Genomic DNA, 22,268 nt, shown 5'->3' with positions numbered 1-22,268 from the left:
AGGCAGAGCTGCAGGGCTGAGGTTTGACTCAGTTTGGGAGGCCACCAGTGACCAACTGCACGTTGCAGTGAAGACGTGTGCTACATGTCTGAGGGTCAATTCGTATGTGGGACACGAGACCAGCAAGTGAGTGCCAGTCTGTTCACCAGCATTTGTGACCCTCTCCTTGCTTTCTGAGTGCCCCTGCCCCTTCAGAGTTCCTTCTCAGCACGGCCCGTGGTGTAGGCTGTGGCCTGCCAGTGGCTCATTCCTCCCACATCCAGACCTAACCCAGACTGTCACATTGCAGTCATGCGTAGATAAATGCTTGTTAAATGAGGGAATATGTGACGTGCTCATCTGACCACAGCGAGGAGGGTGAGGCTCCATGAGCGCATGACTCGTTTGTGACGATGCGATGTCACTGGCTTGTGGTCCACACTGGCACCCTCCCATTATGGATGGCCCTGTGACTTTCTGGTCTCCTCAGTAAAATCCCTTCTCAGTTCTGCATCTTTGTTGGGGCTTGGAGAAAGGGTATCTGTGGGTCCCTATGACTGGGCCCAATTCCCCAGGGTCTTTCTGAGCCAGAGGTGCAGCTGGTTGGAGCAGGAAGTCCTGGGCTTTGGGGTGAGGAATGAGGAGGCTGAGACCTATGCAAGCCAGAACTGGCTTGGCCTCTCTTCGTCATGCCAGCCTGGCGGTGCAGGATTCCTGGACTGATAGCAGTACTGGGTGGGGGATGGGTGGGGTGACAAGACTCCCGCCCATCCCCCAGGATGCTCGCTTCACCAGCCAGGTCTGGCCCTTCTCTGCTGGAGGAACCTGAGGCCTGTAGATCGTCAGGATACGCTGGTTGTCGCCACCTCTGCTTCTGTGCACCCTTGAGCCTCAGTTCCCAGGGGTCGTGAGGTCCTGTAGCCCTCCACTCAGGGCTCTGGGCAGGGCTGTGGGATCATGACTTCTGGGGGTTGCAGCCTGTTGTGACCACAGTGGGGGTGGGAAGGACTCTGGACCAGGCCAAGGCCCCATCCCGGTACCCGCTGCCCCAGGTGCTCCCGGCCCTCCCTGTCTCCCTCAGGCAGCCTCCCAGCCCCGGGAGACAGCCAAGCCCAGAACTGCTCCAGCCCATCCACAGCCCAGGCAGGACCGGAGTTGGACCCCCTAGAACTTGGGCCACACACGGTAGGGGCTGCTGGGAGTCCAGTCCAGGAGCTGTCCTTTTCAGAGCCTTTGTGGAAGGGGCAGACTGGACTTTTCTGGAGAGAGGGGCTTAATAGTACAGGAAAGAACACAGAGGGTGAGGACCCCTTATCAATTGTGGGTACAAAATAGTTTATTTAAAAATGTACAATTCAGGATGGCAGGAAGGGCACTGGGGAGCTGGGCTCCCTGCCACTGCCCTCTGTCCCCGTGGCCACCCAAGGGAAGGGGCCAGCCCTGCCTGGGGAAGCGAGGAACCATGGTGAAATGTGAAAATAAGATGAGGGTGGCAAGCAGCCTCCCTTTTCAGCAAGGAGTAGGTCCTACAGGTGATTCACAGTGTGGACAGGGAGGGGCCTTGCCGAGCTGTCTCTTCTGGGGCTCAGTTTCCCCATCTACAAGATGGGGGTTAGGGAGGTGGTCTCTGGAGCCCATAGCAATCTGACTGTTGGAAGCTCCGGGGACCATTTTGTCCACCCCATAGGACCCAGCCCCAGAGAGCGAAGGGTTGTGTGCTGAATGGGGTGGGGTTCCTCAGAGACGTGGGGGCTCCTCTGGGATCCTGAAGGGGTGGGCTCGGTGGGAGTGGTGACACTAATTGTCTGCCAGGGACCGGAGCGAGGAGGTGGTGGTGGCGGTGGAGGGCGGCCGGGGGAGGCAGCGCAGGCTCCCAGTCTTGAGTGCACACTGCACGGGCCAGAGAACTACACAGAAGAGCACGAGCAGCAGGGCTGTGATGAGTGCCACGCGCCTCCAGTCCCTGCAGCGTGCCCAGCAGCGGGCCAGGGGCCCCCGACGGTGGGCGGGGCCTGGGGTGGGCACAGGCGCAGCAGGCTCAGCGGGCTTGCTTGGGCCTATGTCCACGCACATGAAGCCGGGCTCCACCGGGCCAGGCACAGAGGGCGGTGGGTAATAGCACAGCTTGGTGCCCTCTAGCCACACGGGCTCCTCCTGCCGCAGGTGCACTGGCATCCGGGCCTGCAGCTGGCGGCTGGTGCGCAGCGCAGGGGCTCCAGCAGCGGGTACAGCTGTGGGTTGCCGGCAGAATGGGCAGGGCACAGCCTCGCTACCTGGCTGGCCTGTGGGCTGGGCAGCCGCCAGCCGTGCCAGGCACTCCAGGCAGAAGACATGGGTGCAGGAGAGCTCCTTGGGTGTCTTGAAGATGTTGTCATAGCCCGAGAAGCAGATGGAGCACTCCAGAGGGGAGGCCACTTTCTCTGAGCCTGGGGTGCCCGGAGACCTGGGGCTGCTGGCTGAGCTGGGGGACCTGGGCACTGTGGCTGTGGGGCTGCTCCTGCTGGTAGGCGGCATGGTCGTGTGCCACACCTGTGGGCTTGACGACATGGTTCTGGGCTGTGGGACAATGGAGACCACTGTGAGTGACCTTGACTGCTCCTTTCCTGCAAGGTCAGTCAGTCACTCTCTCCCCATCCCTCTTCATTTTATCATCTCAGAGATGCCTGTGGGCACCTCTGCGAAATACCCCCACCCCTGTCCCCACCTCAAGGTCTTACTGCTCAAGTTGTACCCCAGCGCTCCCCAGCTCCTCACATGCTTTATCAGGGGTCAGTACCCTGGGGTGCCCCAGCCTGGCCAGGCCCTGTGGACCACTGCTCAGTGAACCCCTCCCACCAGCCCTGGCCTACCTGACTGTGCCATTGGGCAGAAATAAAAGTGATGATGACAACGGCCCCCAACAGTTATTGTTTACATCCGGGCTCTTCTGGGCTGGACCCTGGTCATGTGACCAAGAGCCACAGTGCAGAAGAGGCAGCTCGGAGGGGCCTCGGGGTGTCACAGGAAGAGTGTGGCTCTGGGCCAGGTGAAGTTGGTTTGAACACAGATCCCAGTGCGGGTGGCCTATTTGGTGGGCGCACAATAACTGGCAGGCAGTTGTGTGAGGGTGGGCGCCAGCCATCTGACAGGCTGTGGGAGACCAGGGGACCTAAGCAAGGGTCGTGGCCATGGCCTGAGAAGGGGCTTTGTCTCCCCACCATGGCCTCAACCTGCAGGGCCAGCTCATCTGGCTGGTGACAAGAGCCTGGTGCTGGCCCTCAGGGCCTGGAAATGCTCCTCACCCTTTGGCCAGTGGAGTGGGGAGGGTGGATGAGCCAGGCATCCTCTTTGGGCTGGCCCACCACCCGGGAGGGTCACACCAGCCACAGCTGCCGTCCAGGAGGCAGTGAGACGTTCCACTCCTCACCTACTGCCCTCTCCATGGGAGGCCCAGCCTGTCTCCCTGATGAGGCTCAGGTAACCTGCCTGCTACCCCTTCTTGGGCCTAGGTCTCTACCCCAGGAAGCCACATGGGTCCTGCTTGGAGGAGGGCAGGTAAGGGGGGAACTCACCCATCACCTTCATGATGGATAGAGGAGGCCGGGGCCTTGGGACCTGACCACGTGACCCCATGGAGCCCATGAGCCCCCCAGAGGTGACCCGAGCCTGACTGGCTGGTCAGTACAGGAGGGCTGGTGGAATGACTTTGCAGTGACGTGCCACAAAGGCTCAGGTATTGCTGCCACCTGACAGTGACCACTGTGAGTCACGGTGGTATCACTGTGATGTCACGAGTGCTCTGGCATCACGGTGTGAGATGTCAATGTATTTTGGTGACAGCAGCTGCCACAGGCCAGGTACAGCTTCAGCAGGGTCTGGGGTACTGCAGCCGTCCTCCCCCAGCCGCTCCCCACATGACTGGTTCCTTGGCACTGGGTCCCACCCTTCTGAGGAGGTGCCCCGCCCTGAACCTGTACTGGTGAGAGGCGAGTGCCAGCTGAGCCGGCCTTACCTGGTAGCCAGGGTCAGAGGGGCCCGGGCATGACCCTCTTGGCTGATTCGGCCAGGCTGAGGCCCTGAGCTCACTCGTCCTGGAAGCGCTGGCTTTGTCTCCTCTGGTCCAGGCTGGCCTGTGTTCCCCCGACTAGTGTTCCTCTCCAGAGCTGTCTGTCTGCAGCTGTGCCGGCCAGGTGGGGTGTGGGACGTGTGTGCTCCTTCAGGTGTGGAGCGCTGTCCGAGGCAGGTGTGAGTTCTCTGGGCGTGGGCTCCTGGCAGGTGTATTTATACGCTCGCTTGGGATCACGCTGGCCAGGGTGTGGCCCAGGGCCTTCAGGATTGGCTGGCCTCCCATCCTCTCCCTGGCAGGCTGGGCAGTAGAGGGCGGGGAGTCAGAAGTGAGAGGTCAGAACCTGGGGTGGGGCTGGGGGTCAGTAGGCCTCTGCAGTCTGGGCAGGTCTCAGCGGGTGACTGGGTGCCTGGTAAAACCTCTTCCTACCCTGCAGCTCCTGAGATGCTGGAACAGCCACTCCAGAAACAGACCTACCCGCTCACTGGCCTGGTTCAAGGTGGGGGCACCTAAGCTCCTTGGGTGGGCCCCCAGAGGGTCCTTGCAAGGAGGCCCCCCACTCAGTTCACTGACACCCTCCCCTAGCAGCCCCTGTTCCTGCCCCTTCCCCCCAATACCCACCTCATCCGTGTGGCTGCCACTCAAAAGCACAGCACCCCCCAAATGGGCTTCTGCTGTCCCCACCCATCCCTTCCCACCTGCAGCCTTTGGGGGCTGGAAGGGAACTCCTTGCTCTGGGTCCAGGGAGTGGGGTGAGAGGTCAGGCTGGGAGTGCCCGCAGGGTGAGTGAGGGGTGAGTCAGGGGTGAAGGCGTGTCAGGCAGCAAGCTGGCCACAGGACTTGTTTCAAGGGAGCATCTGCTGGAGGGACCTTAGTTTCGTAGGTAGGGAAGGGACTCAAGGAAGTGCCCACCCAGGCAGAGGATCCAGAAGTCTCCCTGGGGTACAGGGAGCGGTTTCAGCAGGTCAATACCGAGTCCCAGCACACCACAGGGCCAGCCTGCATCCAGGCCTGTCTGCGGCCAGGATGGAGGGTGTGAGGGCTGTGCTGGAGGGGCCTGGAGCCTAGCCAGTGGCATGGGCTGTGACCAGCCATAGTCACCCTGTTCCTGATCCTCCTGGCCACAGGGTCACGGCAGGCTCTCTCCTCCACCCTGTGGCTTCGCTGCTCACCCCCCACCCCAGCTTCACATACCACACCTCAGTGTGCACCTGATCTGACCTTGGGGCCCAGGACCTGAGATGGAACCCCATCATGAGCCTGTGGGGAGGGAGTGTTGGGCTTGGTCAGGCTGAGAGAGGGTTCCACCCTGGTGGGGGACGGCCCTGACCCTTCAGTGGATGGTTCAGGACCCCCAGAGGCTGCCCAGCCCCAAGAGCACTAGGAGAAGCACTGACGGCCAACAGAGGTCAGAGGTCATCAAGAGGCATTAGCAGATGGGTGCATGGAGCAGGCTGCCTGGGCCCAGACCCCAGGGGGAACCAGAGTGAGAGGAGAAGGGGGCAGCCAGGACTGCAGCCACAGGAGGTTGAGGTGTGGGGCAACTGCAGGAGAGGAAGAGAGGACCGGGGCTTCCTTGTGTGCTCCAGGAGCAGGAAGAACTTCGTTGAGGGGCTTAGTGAAGGTTCAGGGCCAGCGGGGTTAGTGAGGGCCCAGAGAATGGGGAGTCTCTATGAGGGCGGGGCCCACCTGAGCAGGACAGGGCTCTTGTTCCCATGGGTATCGTGACTCAGGGTCTGATGCTTCTCCAGGAAGTGTCCTGGTCCTCTGAGCACACCTCCCCAAGGGCTCCTGGGAATATCCGAGCTCTGAGATCACTCCAAGCTCCTCAGTGGACAGTCAGTGCCCGAGGCAAGGGGACAGGAATGCCCGAGGGATGTGCCATTGGGGTGGGGCCAGGTCTCACCACACAGGACCGTGGCGCTCAGGGCTCACCTGGCCCCACACGCCTGCTCACTCTCATCATGATGAGGGAAGAATATCTGCATCTTGTGAGCGTGTGGGCTTCATGTGAGCAGGTGAGCTGCTTACCAGCTTACTCCGGCTGGCTGTGTGCACCTGTGTGTGTGCACCTGTGTGTACGCACATGTGAGGGGAGCCTGGCTGCCAGCAGGTGACCATGAAGCTGGGGCTTACTTGCCAGACTGGGCAGAGAGCAAGGCCTGCAGTGACCATCCCTGTCCAATCATGGCTCTCAGATGGTAGGGGTCCCCAAGACCTCAGGACACCTGGGAGTCCTAGGCTGGAGGCAGAAGCTACTTTTGGCCAAATGAGCAGGGGAGAGGCCTGCCCCACAAGGCCCACTCTGGCCATGGCTCCCCACCCCCAGTACTTGTGTGAGGACAGGCTTCAAGACTCTGAGGGCGTGCAGGGGGCACAGAGAACAGCCAGTTTGGGGAAAGGTCTCAACATGGGTGTGAACTCTGGCATGCCCCACAGGCCAAAGCCTGGGAGGCAGAGGCTGGGCTGCAGCAGGGGCTCTAGGGGGTGCACTTGGGCTCAGCCTCCACCCCACCCTCTGCACTCTGGCTCCTGACAAGCTCAGAGTTGCCCTCTGGCCACAAGCTGACTCCTCCGGTCCTGTCCCTCCCACACCCAGCAGTGAGCCAAGTTCCCAGTCGGCCTGGCCTTGGGGGTTGGCTCTTTCTGGGGCCCAGTGCCCAGGCCCCACCAGGGCCTCTGTTCTCATGCCCCATCCTCAGGCCCTGCTCATTCTGCTCTGTGCTCCCACCTCCCAACTCTACAGCCGGTACTGCCTCTTGCTGACCTCTGACGGCTCTGGGTGCTTCTTTGGCACCGAGTGAACAGATGAATGAATGGACAAGCTGCAGCTGTGACCCCAGGGCCATGCCCACTGCCCAGCCCCACACCAAGCTCGCCTCCTAGGACATGGGGCTCCTTGTGGTGGTTGACATGGTGGAACACTAGGAGGGGACAGGTGCCCCACCTGCCTGCTTTGGCCAGAAAAGACCCCCAAATTGGCCTTATCTTGGCATTTTACATGAAGGCATGGAGTCCAGGTGAGGAATAGGTGACAGAGGAGGGGACTGTGCAGGGTCCCCACACAGACACCCTGTCCCTGCCAGCTGCCCCACCCCCACCTGCTTTCTGGCCTGGATACCCATCAGTCATGTGCCCAAGAGTCCAGGAATGCCCCCCCAACTATTTGGGAGGCCTGAGACAGTCACACCCAGGCCCAGGGTGTCCAGCGGTAGAGGGGAAGTCAGCGTGGCTGAGGGCCCAAGAGGCCAGGCTAAAAGAGGCCTGGAAGGTCAGGGGCAGCATCTCAAGTGTGGGGGCAGAGGGCTGCAGGGTCAAATTCAGAGTTGAGTGTTGCTACCAGGGGTGGCAGAGAAGGCAATGGCAACCCACTCCAGTACTCTTGCCTGGAAAATCCCATGGGCGGAGGAGCCCGGTAGGCTGTAGTCCATGGGGTCACTAAGAGTCAGATACGAGTGAGCGACTTCACTTTCACTTTTCACTTTCATGCATTAAAGGAAATGGCAACCCACTCCAGTGTTCTTGCCTGGAGAATCCCAGGGACGGGGGCGCCTGGTGGGCTGCCGTCTCTGGAGTCACACAGAGTCGGACACGACTTAAGTGACAGCAGCAGCAGCAGCCAGGGGTGGAGCAAAGCTGAGGCTGGGGGCTACAGGGCCAGGAACATTAGAGAAGAGGCGGCTCTGAGGATCCCAGGGGAAGCCAAGGATCATCTTGCATCCACAGGAACTCCATGGGAACCCCACAGCCCTCCGAGGCTGTCGGCTGCGGAGGCAGGTGGTTCCAGGCCACTGTCCCCAGAAGAGGGTGGAGCCTCCCCCAAGCCCTGGTATGCTGACGCACTCCCACATGCTCAGGCCCAGGGCCACACAGACACCCCCCAGGGGGGTGCCCAATGGCTGCAAAACTCAGACCAGACGGTCCAGGCTCTCTGCCCTGCCCTCGCTCTGTCCTGACGACTGGGTAGGATGCCTGGGATGAAGCCACCAGTTGGCAAACATCCCTGTGCTCACCAGCCCCTCCAAGGGTCACCCACTCATCCTTGCCTCCCAAACGTGACAGCTGATGCTGGCCTCCACTCTGTCCCCATGTGTAACTTCCTCCTGGGGCTGTAAGCCAGGCACCACGGGCGCCCCATGGTTGTCGTGTCTGCACAGGCACGGTCTCTTCACAGAAAAACCTCCCTAAGAGGCACCCACACGCTTCCCTATCTCTGTCCTGACAACTGGGGGCCACTGCGATCTCCTACTCACATGAGGCCACTTGGGACAAGCCCCCTTCGCCCATGGCTAACATCCGCAGGGCTGGGGGCTGCCTGCAGGGTGGGGGTCTGGGTCCTCGTCAGGGGCTCCCCATCTCCCACGAGAGGCTTCCTCCTTGCTGAGGAATAGGGAACCCTGGGGCAGTAAGAAAGGCCTGAGTGGTTTATTGACACTAATTTCAGGTGGCTGCCGCTCATGGCCACCAGCCAGTCATCCGTTCATGTCCTGGTGACCAAGCTCACGTCCAGAAACTGCAAAGGCTCCAGTGGGAATCACGGTGCAGAAGTTGGGAGGCTGGCCACACAGGCCCTGCCTCGGGCAGCACGGACTCGGACCAGATCCTGAAGGAGGAGACAGCAGTCCCAATAGAGATTCTGGGGAGGCCAGGCCACACTCCACCCGCATGCAGCAGGTGCCCCAACACTCCTGTCTCCATGGGAACCTTGGCTGGTGCCTCAGGGTGGGGGCAGCCAGACAGGACTGCCAGCCAGTGAGGTCCTTGGGAGGCTGGCATGATGAGCTAGTCTAGGCTTCCAGGCAGCAGTCACAGGTAAATGTGGCCCTGGGTGGACACGTCCCTGGGGGACCTTGACCTCCAGCAGTTTCAGGCCAGTTTCCATCCCCAGGTAGATGAGGATCTGTAGCGCCTGGGGCCCAGGCAGGGCTCAGATGAGGGCAGCATGCCTCTTGGACTTCTGTACAAAATGCGTTTCTGCTTAAACACAGACAGGAGTCAGCAGGAAGCCAAGCAGCTCGGTCCTGCAGCTCCTGGGACTGGGCAGCAATGCAGCACAGCCTGTGGTGCCTGAGCCTGGGGTGGGTGGGCGGTCCCCAGGCCTGTACCACCTCCATGTGGACGCAGCTGGAACCTCAAAGGCCTGGGCCTCACTGCTCTCAGAGAGGATGCAAGGAATCTGCTCACCATGGACTCCAGGGCAGAGGAGCATCTGGAGTCCTGCAGGCTGTCTCTCCCGTGGGGCCCAGACCCCATGTGCCTGGCTCCCCACCTGGGCTCAAGGGCAGAGGCTGGAGTGATGCCCCGGGTTGGCCATACTGAGTGCCATGTGCGGTGAGGAAGGCCTGCAGGTGGGCGGCTCCCCCTGCATATGTGGCTGGAATCAGACGAGCCAAGCCAGGGCCATGTCTGAGCCCATCCCGAGGCCTCGCTGGGCAGCGCCCAGCCTTTGTGCATGGGGGCCCCTCTTCTGCGGTATGTGGAGTTGCGGGTGGACCTCGGGGTCAGACGTTGCTCACTCGGGCCTCCACAGAGGAGACAGTGGTGGGGCCTACATCTCTGTCCAAGGGCCGCTCACGCCGGACGTAGCGCGGCTTCCTCACTGAAATAGAGTCAGAGACAGGTGGGGTCAGAGCAGGGCCTGATGTGGCAGGAGGGGAGCGGGCTTCCCTGGGGCTCATGGGAGTGGGGATGGGCAGCCACAGGGGAATGGGAGAGGAAGCCCACTGAGCTCCAACTCCTGGAAACCTGGAGCCCCTTGGCCAGGGCAAGGGTCTGGCTCTCCTGAAACACAAAGGTACAGGTCGTGATATGCTATAGGGTAGACGGTGGCCCCCTGCAGTGTACCCATCCTAAGGCCCAGAAGCTGGGAATGTGACCTCACTTGGAGAAATGGTCTTGGCAGATGTGATTATCTGATGGGCCCTAAATCCAGCGACCAGTGTCCTCATGATAGGGAGGCAGAGAGCGGGAAACCCAGAGGGGAGAAGCCAGTGGAACGTGGGCAGTGGCCAGAGGGCCACGAGCCCAGGGACACCTGCAATCCCAGAGGCCAGAAGAGGCAGGAGGGATCCACCCCCGGGCCTCTGGAAGGAACGGCTCTGCCCACACCTGGACTTCTGACTTCCGGCCTCCAGGACTGTGAGAGAAGACACTTCTGTCCTCTCAAGCCTTGATTTGCAGACTTTGTTATGGCCATCACGGGAGACAACGCAGGCACCTGTGCTTGGACACGGCTCCGCTCAGGAGAAATGAGGTGTGTGTTTCACCAGACAGAGCAGATCTAGCCTTGACAGAGTAGCTTCTCTGTCCCCCAAAGGAGGACGTCCCCACCTGTCCCCACTCCAGATCTCTGCATGGTGGCAGGAACAGTCTGGGGAGGAAGAGGCTGACGCCTGCTCTGTGGCTTGTGGCTGCGACCTCTCTACTCACGGCATCAACCGTGACACAGCTGACACAGTCAAACTAAAGTGCCCGTCACTCTGGAGGGGCCATGGGAGAGCTGGTGAGAGCCACCAGCTCCTGGAGAAGGGCAGAGCTGGGTCCTGGAGAAGGGCAGAGGGTGGCAGAGGTGACTCTGGATCCATGTTGGGAATCCTTGACACATTGAGCATCTGAGGAATAAAAGGGAAATTCTCACCAGAGACAAGGCACCCAATAGGATGCGGGGTAGGAGGAGCTGACGTACCTGAGGACTGAGGTGGGGGAATCATCACAGCCTTGAAAAGAGGAAAAGGCACAGTGAAAACTGTGGGCAGGACGACCACCAGCCCAGACGGACATGTACAGACACAGGGCCTCCGCCTGCCCACTGGGTACTTACGGCTTCGCCAGGCTGCAGGGCGGGAGCTGCAGGGAGAGCACAGGTGTCACCTGGAGGCCACAGAGCTGCCTCAGCCTGGGGTGAGGGGGTGGCACGTAGCCTAAGGGAGCCTCAGCTTTGGGAGCCCTCAGCCTGGGGGGGCATAGCCTGGGGGAGCCTCAGGAAGGGTCCCCTCAGCCTAAACAGGTATTGAGGGGTCATCAGCCTGGACAGGGGTCCTCTCAGCCTAGGCAGGTGTCCATGTATCCCTCCGCCTGGGGATCCACAAGCCTGCAGAGGGTCCCTGGATCCAGGCTCACTCCAGTCCCCACTCCTGTGCCTGTGGGTGCCCTCAGCCTGCCCCTGAACTTGGGATGGTGTCCCCTCATCGCCTTGAATCAAGCCGCCCCCTCCCCTCCCCAGCATCCTGCCATGGAGCAGACAAGCCAGTCTGCAGAGTGTCTGCCACTGTCACCTTTCACACTGAGACACCATGACATCCACACAGAGCATTCCTAGGACGTGCCCCCCCATCCTGACACAAGAGCCATGTGACAACTCAGTCCCCTTTAGGCTGCCTGAGATGGAGCTTTGCCCCCAGACACCAGCATCTTGGCCCTGCCCCATGCTGTTCCCCTGGGACCCCTGGCAGGAGGGCGTACCTCTGTTTCTTCCATAGAAGACCTTGGGCAGCTTGCTGGCTCGCTTGAGGTAGAAGAATGCAGCCACAGAGAGGATGAGGCCCGAGCTGATGAGAAATGTCCCCAGGAAGAGGGAGGCGGCCACCTGAGGGCCCCCTGCAAGCAAGGTGAGGGCTGGTCGTGTGCACACCTGGGTTCCCGCAGGGCCGAGGGTCCTGCATGCAGAGGTGTGGGCCTCCCCTGCACCCAGCTGACTCCCCAGGCATCAGCTGGGGAGTTCTCAGGGCTGTCGAGAGGTCCAGTGTCCCCAGCCCAAGCTCCCGATCTCCTCCTCATCACTTGGCACCCACTCAGGGCCCCACAGCTCTGACACAAGGATGTACCCTGTCTCGCCTCACTGCAGCCTGTTGGCTGTCACCTGGGTGGCTTTCCCAGCACCGGGACACCAGCCATCTCCACCTCCACAGGATCAGGACAGCCAGCACACTGATGCCGAGCAGGGGGACTCTGCGTTCAGAAGCCTGTGGCAAGCGCCCTTCTGACCCTGCCATGTAGACAGGAGGCCAGCTACAGCCACACTGGAGCCTCAGGAGGGACGACTTCCAGCTAAACTGGCCTAGATTTGCCACAAAGGAAATGGGCTCAACACTGGACTGCATGGGCCTTACCTACCACCCTCTGCTGCAGGGCCCAGCCCCATATCACAAGAGGCGGGCGCTGTCTGTGCCCAACTGCCCTAACATTGTTGTTCAGCCCACAGCAGCACAAGGCTACTTGCTTCCGGTTCTGAGACTCACAGGGAAGGCCTGAACCATTGGTCCAGGTCAACATGTCCTCTGCTAAAGGACCAGGGTCTGGACGATCATAACCCCCATCATGACCCCAACACCTCAGAAGAGGAGGTGGCCTCACTTATCCTCTTGAATCAACCTCAGGCCCAGGGCAAGTCCTGCTCCCTGACTGCAGTGGCCTCGGGTGGCCTGAGTACCACACCCCCGTGGCCTGGCCACTCTGTGGCTCCGCAGGTGTGTCAGGTATGATTGGACGCCTGGCAGCAGGAGTCGGCTGGGGCCCAGAGTGCCCAGGTGGCTCCTGTGTCTGCCCTGAGGACCAGGTGGCGTAGTGGGCCCTTCTCTCTGCCTACAGTGTCTGTAGTCTCTTCAGAGATCTATGTCCTAGAGGAGCCCCCAGGGACAGGGCTGGGGTTTCTCAGGATGTCCTCCCATCGTGGAGAACCATACGTCTTGGGCTCCCAGGGACTGAGGGGCTTGGGCGGGGTGGTGGCTATGAGCAAGGCAAAAGGTTAAGACATGCGGCCTGTTCAGAGGCATGCGGGGGCCCATGCCAAGTGACCCCAGCCACACCCACCCTTTTGAATCAACCCCAGACCCTGACTTCAAAGCTGATAAAGCCTCCAGACCATGGGCTCTGCTCTGTGAGCAGAGCGGGGTCCTGTGCAGAGCTCTTGGCTGGGGTGGAATCTGCCCTTGACTGTAGACATGGCCCTGCCGAGGCCAGCATGGGTGACTGGGTCTGCGCTGGAAACGGCTCTGATGGTGCCCTGCATCTCCCCAGAACTGGTGTGGTGAGCTGAGAAACTTACCGACATTCTGCCGCCCAGGCATCCCTGTGCTCTTGTTCACCGGGAACTGTGCACCTCGGCCGGCAACTGTGGGGGAGCACAGCGGTCAGTGCTGCTGGAGGACCCTGAGGGAGCCAGAGATGCAGCCCAAATGCAACTGTGGCCCGGAAATGAGAAATGGAGGTGGCTGTGGAGTCAGAGCGGCCCCTGCCCCACAGCTGCTCTGAGGGACATAAGGACTCAGGGAGGGGACTCCTGGGGTGCCCACGGGGGGACAGTGGCCCAGGATGGGGGACAACAACCTGGATCCCCACCCTTTCCTCCAGAACTCGGAGGTGTGGGCCCCTGGTGAGAAGCAGGCCGGAGGACGGGGTGGGGAGGAGGGGCGGAAGGACATACGGCCTCTGCACTCGGAGCTGTTGTGGGTTCCGTTCCTGCACTGGATGCAGCTGACGCTCCCATCCTCGGCCGGGCGCCCGTAGCAGCCTGTGCCAGGGGACAGAGGATGCAGCTCGAAGCACAGCCATGCCAGCTGGCTGCCTTCAGGGAGTGCTATGCTTTGCATTTGTAAAACTACGTTTATTCCAGAACACTAGTTCACCCATTCTGGAAGTTTGGATGGACTTCAGAAAAAGAAGCCCCTCCACAGGAACCACAGCCTGCCTTTTCTTGCCTGGGGATCCCCATGGGCCCCTTACTGGACGTCTCGGAAACGGCTTCTACAAGAATGGAATCTACAAGTATTAGGAATAGGCCTTCATTTCTTGTAAGAACCGGGCTTCTCTTCTGAAGCAGGTGGACTCTTTTTCCTTCACTTGGCATTTCTTGGGAAGGGCAGACCTCAGGGAGGCATCTCAAGGAGGCCCAGGAATGTGGGGTCCTGGGCACAGACCTGTCACCAAGGCAGCAATACTCTCGAGGGCTCCCTTGGCCAGCCCTAAGGTAACTGGGCTCCTTGGCAAAACTGCCAGGGTGGCTGACCACGAGGAGGCCCTGGGCTGTGTGTGCAGGGCAGGACTAGCGACCAGACTTAAGGAACAAAGGTTGACTTTATGGAGCATTATAGCACCTGGAAAAGGGCCCAGGGCCTGGCTCACTGGCTCTCCACCTTTCCCAGTGAGTAAGGAAGGTCACCGCCCAGAAAGGCCAGGAACCTTGGCACATGGGGACTCAGGAAGGGGGAATTCACCCCAACCTAAAGATACTAAGGTGAGGTCTGGAGGTGAGTCCTTGGCTAGGCTTCCTGGATTCGAGAGGCCTTCAGAAGTCCCATCTGAGAGTCTCTGTGAAGAGGCCAGCAAAGTAGACTTCAGAAGAGCCTATGTGGTCAATCGCTGCTTTGGCTAAACTTCTTAATCAGGCCCAATTTAAAGAGGATAGACTTATTTTAAAGACAGTTTGTGTCACTGTGATTTCCTCTGGTGGAAAGGGGTAGCTGTAGAGAGAAGTGATCTTTCAGTAGCAGACTGGTCTGGCTGATGGACAGCAGACTCCAGTCCTGCTCTTCGACCTTGAGGTCCAGCCCCCATAAACTGGCCTGGATCCTGAAATTCCCGGTTCCCCGAGTCTGGCTCTGACTCTCCAAACTAACGTTTCTGCCTCTCGCCCACCTGCTGACTTGGAATCACCAAGAACCAAAACTGCCTTTTCCCAAAGCCCTGCAAACGGATGTGACCTTCACCTAGTTGGCAGTCAACTCAACAGGTCATGGCAACCTGCTGCCATGCGGGCCTTCTGGAAAGTTCCAGAGAAAATCGGGCTGTATCAAGGATTACCATGCTGCCCCCACCTGCTGCCCACATGCAGAGGCCTCACTGCGGATGGAGCCCACCCGCAACTCTCTTTTTGACGTGGTCTATGGGATGGCCTGTCCCAGGGCTGATGGTCAGCGCAGCGTGGGAGCCGGTGATTGCCTGGTTCCATCTGCTTTCTTTCCCTTTTGCTGACCTCCTGTCGCACAACTTCTAACCCAAATCTCTCCATGGCTACCAACTTGGCTTTCAATTTGTGACACTATCTGAAGGTAAAGGTTCAAGTGGGGACTGAAGGAAACCAGAATATGTCACCACTTCAGGACAGAGACTGTTTTGAGGTTAGGCAATGAAAAACAGCAGGTGCCAGAAGGGTGCTCTGACCTTCCTTTTCTTTCCAGAAGTAGGAAACAAACCCCATGACAGCTGCCCCTTTCCCCCAATCACGAGGAGACGGGACTCAGGGGCCTTGTCACCATCCCCCTCGATCCCCTTCAGCTGCCCGTGTCTCAGTCCCTTGCCCACAATCACCTCCTCATTCAATTTGATGTGTCAGCACTGAGGTTCTGCCACTTGTTTGGGGCTTCATTTCCTCCTGAGTCAAAATGTGTGTAAAACTTCACACATTTGTGTACTTTGCTGCTCCTATCTTACGTCAGCTTGTCTCAACCCAGCTGAAACTCGCTGCGGGGAACAGGCAGTCTTGCCTGCCCCTACCTCCCAGGACAAGGCCACTGTGTCCTCCTGGGGTTCTGCCCCAACTCTCAAGATGAGGCCCCATCAACCCTGCTGCCTCTGCCCACACCCCAGCCCCTCCTTCCCCAGGCCGTCTAGGCTGGTTCACACCAAAGCTCACCTGGGCCACACAGGCTAGTGCCTGGGCAGGTGGCGTTGATGTCTCCCGCATCCACACAGCACTCAGGCTGCTGACCCTAGAGGGGAGACAGTGATGAGTTTCTGTGGCCAGGTGGCATGTGTGGGCCAGGCCCAGGGTGGTATCCACAGGGGCTCCCAGAGAGCTCACCCCTACACCCAGGGCCCAGCCTCCTGTATTCAGCATCTGGGGACTGCACCTGCTGACCTAGAGCGAGGTCAGGACACACGATCACACCGCACAGACTCTCCCTGGGACAGTACTTGCTGTCTGGCAAGCGTTTGGAGATTGAATCAACAACTGAGGTGTCTAGATGGGACCTGCTGGGGCACTCTCCCCAGCACCCAGACTCCCAACAGCAGGAAGGAGACTCCCTCGGGCTGACCCAGAGAGACTGTCGGGGGGCGCTGGAGCAGCCTAGTGGGCAGGGATGGACCTCTCCTCCGCTGCCCGCTGCCCTCCCTCGAGCCCTCCATGTCGCCCTCCCTCGGGGCCTCCACGCCACTCTTTCTCAGGGATCTCTGGGATCGGGGGCAGAGCTGCTACCTCTCGCCTTGTGAGCTACAGGCAGGCACAGGGCAGGCATTTCAAACATGAAGTTATTAGTTGACACTTGCAGCTGGTGGCTTTGAAAATCAAAAAACGAGTGTGCTAAGAAAGCAAGCACATGTGTTTCTGGACTGTGGTGACTCAGGAAGATAAACCCAGGCTCCCGTGGCCTCCCTGGTGAGAGGCCTGGGTGGCTCTCATGACGTGTCTGCCCCTCGCTCCCGACCAAACAGCTCACAGTCCTGGACACCTCAGTGATGCTCCTGCAATTCTACAGACACCCCCTGGGGGGTTCCAGCTTGGCCCCCACAGAGGAAAAGTTTGCCCCAGGCAGCACTTCGGGGCAAACACGCTGGCCAGGCCCACATGCAGGAGTGGGGGGTGCGGGTGCTTCATTCACAGACCAGATGGTTAGAGGTGCCTTGAGAGGGTGTTCCAGGCAGCTCTGCTCCATGTTTACCCAGGTTTCCCAAGATCCGGCCCAGGACTGGCAAGGAGCGCCAAAGGGTGGCCAAGAAATGGAGGGTGCCATGGGGGCCAGGCCAAGCCTGAGAAGGGAGGCTCAGCTGTCCTGTCCCACCCAACCCAGCTGAGGCAGAGCAGCTGGAAGGCCCACCATCCTGGAGACGGGCAGCCGGGTGTGTGTAGACGTGGCCAGGCACCTCCAGGAACCACCACTCAGCACACCTGTCACTGACTTGGTAGTTGTCAACTGGCCAAGTTGAGCCTGGAGCGGGCATCTCTGTCCATCCCACTAGCTCTGGCCATCCCACTAGCTCTGGCCAGTGCCAGTGGGCAGCTGTGTGGAGACCCCATTTCAGCTCCAAGAAGAGGTCCAGCTGGGCAGAGGGAAACGAGGGTCTAGCAGGCAGAGAGGAGCAGGGGCCACGGGCAGGCCCATGCGTCAGCTGCCCACCCAGAGTCACAGGCCCTAACCCTACAGGGTGTGCAGTCAGTGTCTCTGGGGCTGGGACAAGGGTGGCGCCCACAGGTGGAAGGGCAAGACCCTCTGGTGAAGGGCCCACTGGCCACATGACAGGTGCTTACCGCAGTTCCTGAGGCTCTGCTAGCAACTTCCACCAGGAGGCCAGCCAGGAAGATGGCACGCCGGAGTGCCATGTCCCGGAGTGCAGGCTCTGTGAGAGAGAGGGGTGCTGTGTGGCCACAGGTGCCACCTGCCAGCGCAGGGCATGGTTGAGGGAGGTGGGCTGGGGCAGAGGACACTTACCTGGCCCTCTTGGACGTGGGCTGCAGACATTCAGGCCCTTGCCACTCTTGATCAGCAGTCAGGGGGTTGGTTGCTGGCTCCAGAGTGTCACAACCCTGGAGCCCAGCCTGCAAATCCAGGTGGACAGGTGAGGCCCTGCTGCTGGTCAAGCACAGCCAAACACGTCTGGGCCTTGGCCTTGGGGCTCAGGGTCCAATCAGACTTCCCTTCAGGAGCCCCTAGGGCTTAGGCCGCCCGAATCAGGATCCGACAGACTCACTCCCTCCCCCTGGCTTTCCACCGCCCATGCACTGGGTCTTCCCAGAAGGGAGGCTGAACCTGAGCGGAGGGGTCAGGGGAGCTGGCCATTCTACCCACCACTTCATCCTGTCCTCGTAAGACCCGAATTCAATTTCCAGCGTTTTCACCCAGAGATAGAACTGTCCGGCGGTGGGTGTGCCTCTGAAGGGCCAGGCCGGTCAGAGGAACATGAGCTGCCCACCTGCCGTCATCACAGAAGGGCGTGTGAGCAACCTCCAGCTGGGCGACAGCACAGGGAGTCCAGGGCAAGAGCTTCTGATGGGCAGTGGGTCCAGAGAGCAAACAGACGAAATAGGATCACCGGCCTCAAGTAAACTTCCTAACATGGAAACCACTCGAAACGAGACAGCCCAGGTGATTTAGTGCTCATGCTGCCACATCTCTAGAGTAACCAGGGAAACACACTAGCCTGCACGACCCTGGAAGTAAACGTTAGTTGGATTTTTAATCAATTTCTGCAAGGTGGGAACCACAATTATAATCTGTCCCAAACACGCAAAAGTCACTTCTAAAAAGACTTCTCTCTTAATAAAAACAGCTGTAGGAGGAAGCTGTGCATGAGGAAGACGAGCTCAGGTTCAAGGGAGGGTGTGTCCCAAAAAGCGCACTTGGGCCTGGGGGATGACGAGCGGCTCCGTCCACTGGCCCAGGGCCCAGGGGTCCCAGGTCTGTCCTGTTGCTTGCTCTGTGCTGGGTTCAGTCCAGGCTGATGGAGCAGATGGCGCTCCCCCAGTCTGGAGTCAAGTACCCTCATTAAAAATACCAGCTCTTCCTTGGGGCACCAGCCCCTTTCTGGGATGTGAAGTCCCCTCGGTGGCAACTACTGGTGTCACACGCTGCCAACTCTGATTCAGGAATCAGCTCAGCCGACACCTCCATCTGCTTAACAGACACCACTGATAGTGTGCACACCACACTGCCCCTCCTCAGACCCCACCACTACACGTGGACTATGTCTCTTGGAATTTCAGGGGAAAAGACCACACCATCCACGCACCTTGGGTTGGGCTCCTGCCCATCAGCACGGCCGTGGGGATCTTTGAATTCCTCTGTACTTTGCCCTCTTGTGACTCAGTGGCATCCACTGTAAGGACGCTTCCCCTGCCCACTGCCTGCCAATTGCCACATGGCTGTTTCCACATTTTGGCTAACGCTGCCGGAGACATTCTTGGGCCTGTTCCTGCACGGTCACTTGCCTTCTTTCTTGGGTCAACATCTGGAAGCACTGGGTCAAGGTAACTCTGGGAAGCTAATGCCCAGCTGTTCTCCGGCCATGGCTCCACATGCAGCCCCTGCAGCTCTGAGCGCCTCACCTGCTCTGGCCACACCAGGTCGTGATCACACACTGGCAGGTGGGCGGTGGTTCTCTGTTACCATCTGTGTTTCTGTAACTAGATATGGTCAGCACCTCTGTCCTGCTTGTGGGCCACTCACACACCTTACATCTCTTGTGATGAGTCTGTTCACTTTTCTGGGCCACCGTGTTCGGCTGAGTTGTCTTTCTATTATTATGTGCTAGCTCTTCACATGTCCTTTGCCGGGTATGTGTACTGCAGACATTTCTCCCATTCTGTGACTTGTCTTTTCATTTTCTTATGGGTCTCTTTAGAAGAACAAATGTTTCATTTTCATAAAATTAACTGCATCCATTTTTTCTCTAACGGTTCTTGCTTTTTTCCATCCTAAGGACTTTTTCAGATTTCTTAGCATCTTCTATATAAATAATCATGTCCTATGCAAATAAATGCAGCTTTTACTTCTTTACTTTTCCTGGAAGCTTGTTTCAGGGCACAGCATTTGGTCTATGCTAGAGAACATGCACTTGAAGGAATCTGTGTTCTGCTTCTGATGGGTGTGGCTCTATAAACAACACTCAGGTCAAGATTCCAGGAGCACTGTTCAGACCCTCTATGTCTTCACTGATTTCTTTAGGTCTTTTGTTCTAACAACTGGTGAGAGAAAGATGTTAAAATTGCCTATGATTGTGGAATTGCTTATTATTCCCTTTATTGGGTGCATTTGTAACTGATATGTTTTTCTGATGAAACCACCTCTTTATCACTAGAATTTCCGGTTCTCTTTGGTAATACTCCTTATCTTGAACCTACTTTACCTGATATTAGTACAGCCACTCCAGCCTTCTTGTGCTATTTGTATACATACACATTTTGCATCCACTTATTTGCAGCTTGTGATTTTTATGTTTAAAGTGAATCTCTCATAGACAGCATGTCATAGGGTCTTGCTTATTACCCATTTTATCATTTCTAACTTTTAACTGGAGAGTTTAGTCCATTAATATTTAATGTAAATATCACTGTCGTTAGACTCAGGTCTACCATTATTTGTTTTCTACTTGTTCCTTTGTCTTAATACATAAAAGATTATTTTTTTAAGAACAGTTTTGGGCTCATCGCTAAACTAAGCAGGAAGTAAGAGAGTTTCATACATCTGCTGCCCCCACATAAGCAGAGCCTCTTCCACTATTAATATCCTGCCCCAGGTAAGTACTCTGATGAACCTACATGGGCACATCACTCTTGCCTCAAGTCCATGTTTACAACAGGGTCACTTTTGATGCTGGGCTTCGGCAAATGTACAATGACACTATGGCTGGGTTTAAGGCTACTGTTTTGTTTTCTGCCCATCTCTCCAGTGTTTTACTTCTCTCTTTCCTGCTTTCTTTCATATTATTTGGATTTTTTTTAAGTTCCCTTTCAATTTATCTTCTTTAGTTATGGTTCTCTGCATTATTTCATGGTTGTTGCTCTGACCCCATTTCACAGCCTGCTTAGAACACTGCAGCACGACACGCCAAGGCAGAACCTGCAGGTCCGTGGACCCCTCACCCGTGGCTTCATGTGATGGCCATCATGCGTATTTCACCTGCATGCATTACAAACTCAAGACACGTTCTGGTTTTTTTCTTTAAATACATATTGCACTTTTTTTGGGGGGGAGGGGGGTGAGTCATGCGGCATGCAGGATCTTAGTTATCCGATCTGGCATTGAGCTAGTGCTCCCTACATATGCAGTGTGGAATCTTAATCACTGGACTGCCAGGGAAGTCCCTAAATACATACTTTAAAGAAGATGTTCCCCCAGGTATTTACTTGCATAAAGATCTGAGTTTCACTCTCATATCATTTACCTTCAGCCAGGAAAAACTTCCTTTAGCATTTCTGACAATATACAGATAATGGCAACAAATTCTATCAGCTTTCCTTTTTCTGAAAATATCTGTATTTAGCACATGCGGCTGGGAGGCTGACTATCTTTCTTCCAGCACTCCACTGGCCTTATGATGATAAGTTCCCAGTGTTTGCAGCACTGTGTGTGTGTAATCTGTTGTTTTTCTCTGGCTGCTTTCAAGATTTTTAAAGTGAATCTTAAAGTGTTCAGTAACTTAAAAATGATGTGCCCAGGTGTGGCTGTAATCATATTCACCCAGTTTGAGACTCCCTGAGCTTCTTTAATCGGGAGAGTCTGTTCATCAAGCACTTCTCCTGCCCCACCATGCCTCTCGCCTCCCCTCTGGGCTCCACAGTCACTGTGCATTTCACACTTGTCGCTGCCCTCTGAGTCCCTAAGGCTCCTCTTGCTCTCCCCCATCTGACTACTTCTTGTCCTTTCCAGTCTATTATGCCCATTCAGTGAATGTTTTATTTCAAGTATTATATTTTTCAATTCTAAATTTCCATTTGGCTGGTTTAAAAAAACATCTTCTATCCCTCTGCTGAGATTTCCTATGTTTTTGTTCGCTAGGAGTGTCTTTTCCTTTACGTCACTGAACACAGTTACTCCGTTGGCTTTGAAGTGCTTGTCTGATCACCCAACACCTGAGTCATTACATGATGACAGTCTGTTGACTGTATTTTCCCTTGAGGATGATTCACAGCACCCCAGCTCTTTGTATGTGGAGTAACTTTGGATTGCAAAGACTCTGCAATCTGTTATGTTGCAGAGACTCTGAATTCAATTATATTCCTCTGGAGAGAGGAATGGTTTATGATTTGGTGGTAGTGGTTTAGTCGCTAAGTCGTGTCTGACTCTTGCGACCCCATGGACTGTAGCCTGCCAGGCTCCTCTGTTCATGGGATTCTCCAGGCAAGAATACTGGAGTGGGTTGCCATTTCCTTCTCCAGGGGATCTTCCCGACCCAGGAATCAAGCCTGGATCTACTGCAGTGCAGGCTGATTCTTTACAGAGCTACAAGGGAAGCAAGGGAAGAGAGTTTATGGTTATGATTTAGTAGGTAATTAATTTCACTAGATTCAAAAAGGAAACCATCACCATCAATGTTGTGATAAGCAGTGGCCTCACTCTTGGTTGAGGTGGCTTCCCACCTGCCCTGTGTGTGCCTGGTTCAGGGCTTAGGCAGAAATCGGAGCAGAATTTATTCCTTTTTCTGGAATTCTCTTACTCTGAAGCAGCTGCATCTGCCCAGCTCTTCCCCCTGTCTAACAAGTAAGATTGCGGTCTTTCCACCAGAGTTCTAACCACCCCACACCACCGCTGCA

General features: G+C 57.3%; 2 protein-coding genes across 2 annotated transcripts; both read right to left on the bottom strand.

Moving 5' to 3' along the window:
* Positions 1 to 1,776: 1,776 nt before the first annotated feature.
* On the bottom strand, positions 1,777 to 2,526 carry RNF223 (ring finger protein 223). Its single transcript, XM_052654283.1, has one exon. It carries the CDS (start codon positions 2,524 to 2,526, stop codon positions 1,777 to 1,779), a length of 750 nt encoding a protein of 249 aa, XP_052510243.1.
* A 1,514-nt stretch (positions 2,527 to 4,040) lies between these two features.
* Positions 4,041 to 19,445, bottom strand: C16H1orf159 (chromosome 16 C1orf159 homolog). The gene is made up of 14 exons (XM_052653563.1): positions 18,746 to 19,445; positions 17,806 to 18,167; positions 17,449 to 17,555; positions 17,268 to 17,356; positions 15,654 to 15,729; positions 13,446 to 13,532; positions 13,068 to 13,133; positions 11,486 to 11,620; positions 10,845 to 10,870; positions 10,710 to 10,740; positions 9,541 to 9,623; positions 8,874 to 8,933; positions 4,937 to 5,039; positions 4,041 to 4,324 (listed from the first exon to the last, which is right to left on the bottom strand). The coding sequence occupies exons 4-14, from the start codon at positions 17,337 to 17,339 to the stop codon at positions 4,041 to 4,043; spliced, it is 1,023 nt and encodes a 340-aa protein (XP_052509523.1). The 5' UTR covers positions 17,340 to 17,356; positions 17,449 to 17,555; positions 17,806 to 18,167; positions 18,746 to 19,445.
* Positions 19,446 to 22,268: the final 2,823 nt, after the last annotated feature.

The sequence above is a fragment of the Budorcas taxicolor genome, chromosome 16, assembly GCF_023091745.1.
Source record: "Budorcas taxicolor isolate Tak-1 chromosome 16, Takin1.1, whole genome shotgun sequence".
Taxonomy (NCBI): Eukaryota; Metazoa; Chordata; class Mammalia; order Artiodactyla; family Bovidae; genus Budorcas; species Budorcas taxicolor.
The sequence above is the reverse complement of the archived record's forward strand: the minus strand, read 5'-3'. Positions and strand labels throughout refer to the sequence as shown.

Bases quoted from the DNA above. Each gene is read 5' to 3' on its own strand.
- C16H1orf159 (XM_052653563.1), bottom strand. From the start codon at position 17,339: ATGGCACTCCGGCGTGCCATCTTCCTGGCTGGCCTCCTGGTGGAAGTT. The intron at 10,871-11,485 runs GTACGCCCTCCT...CTCTCCCTGCAG, and splicing joins CTTCTATGGAAGAAACAGAG to CTCCCGCCCTGCAGCCTGGC. The intron at 9,624-10,709 runs GTACGTCAGCTC...ACTCTATTTCAG, and splicing joins TCCCCCACCTCAGTCCTCAG to TGAGGAAGCCGCGCTACGTC.
- RNF223 (XM_052654283.1), bottom strand. From the start codon at position 2,526: ATGTCGTCAAGCCCACAGGTGTGGCACACGACCATGCCGCCTACCAGC.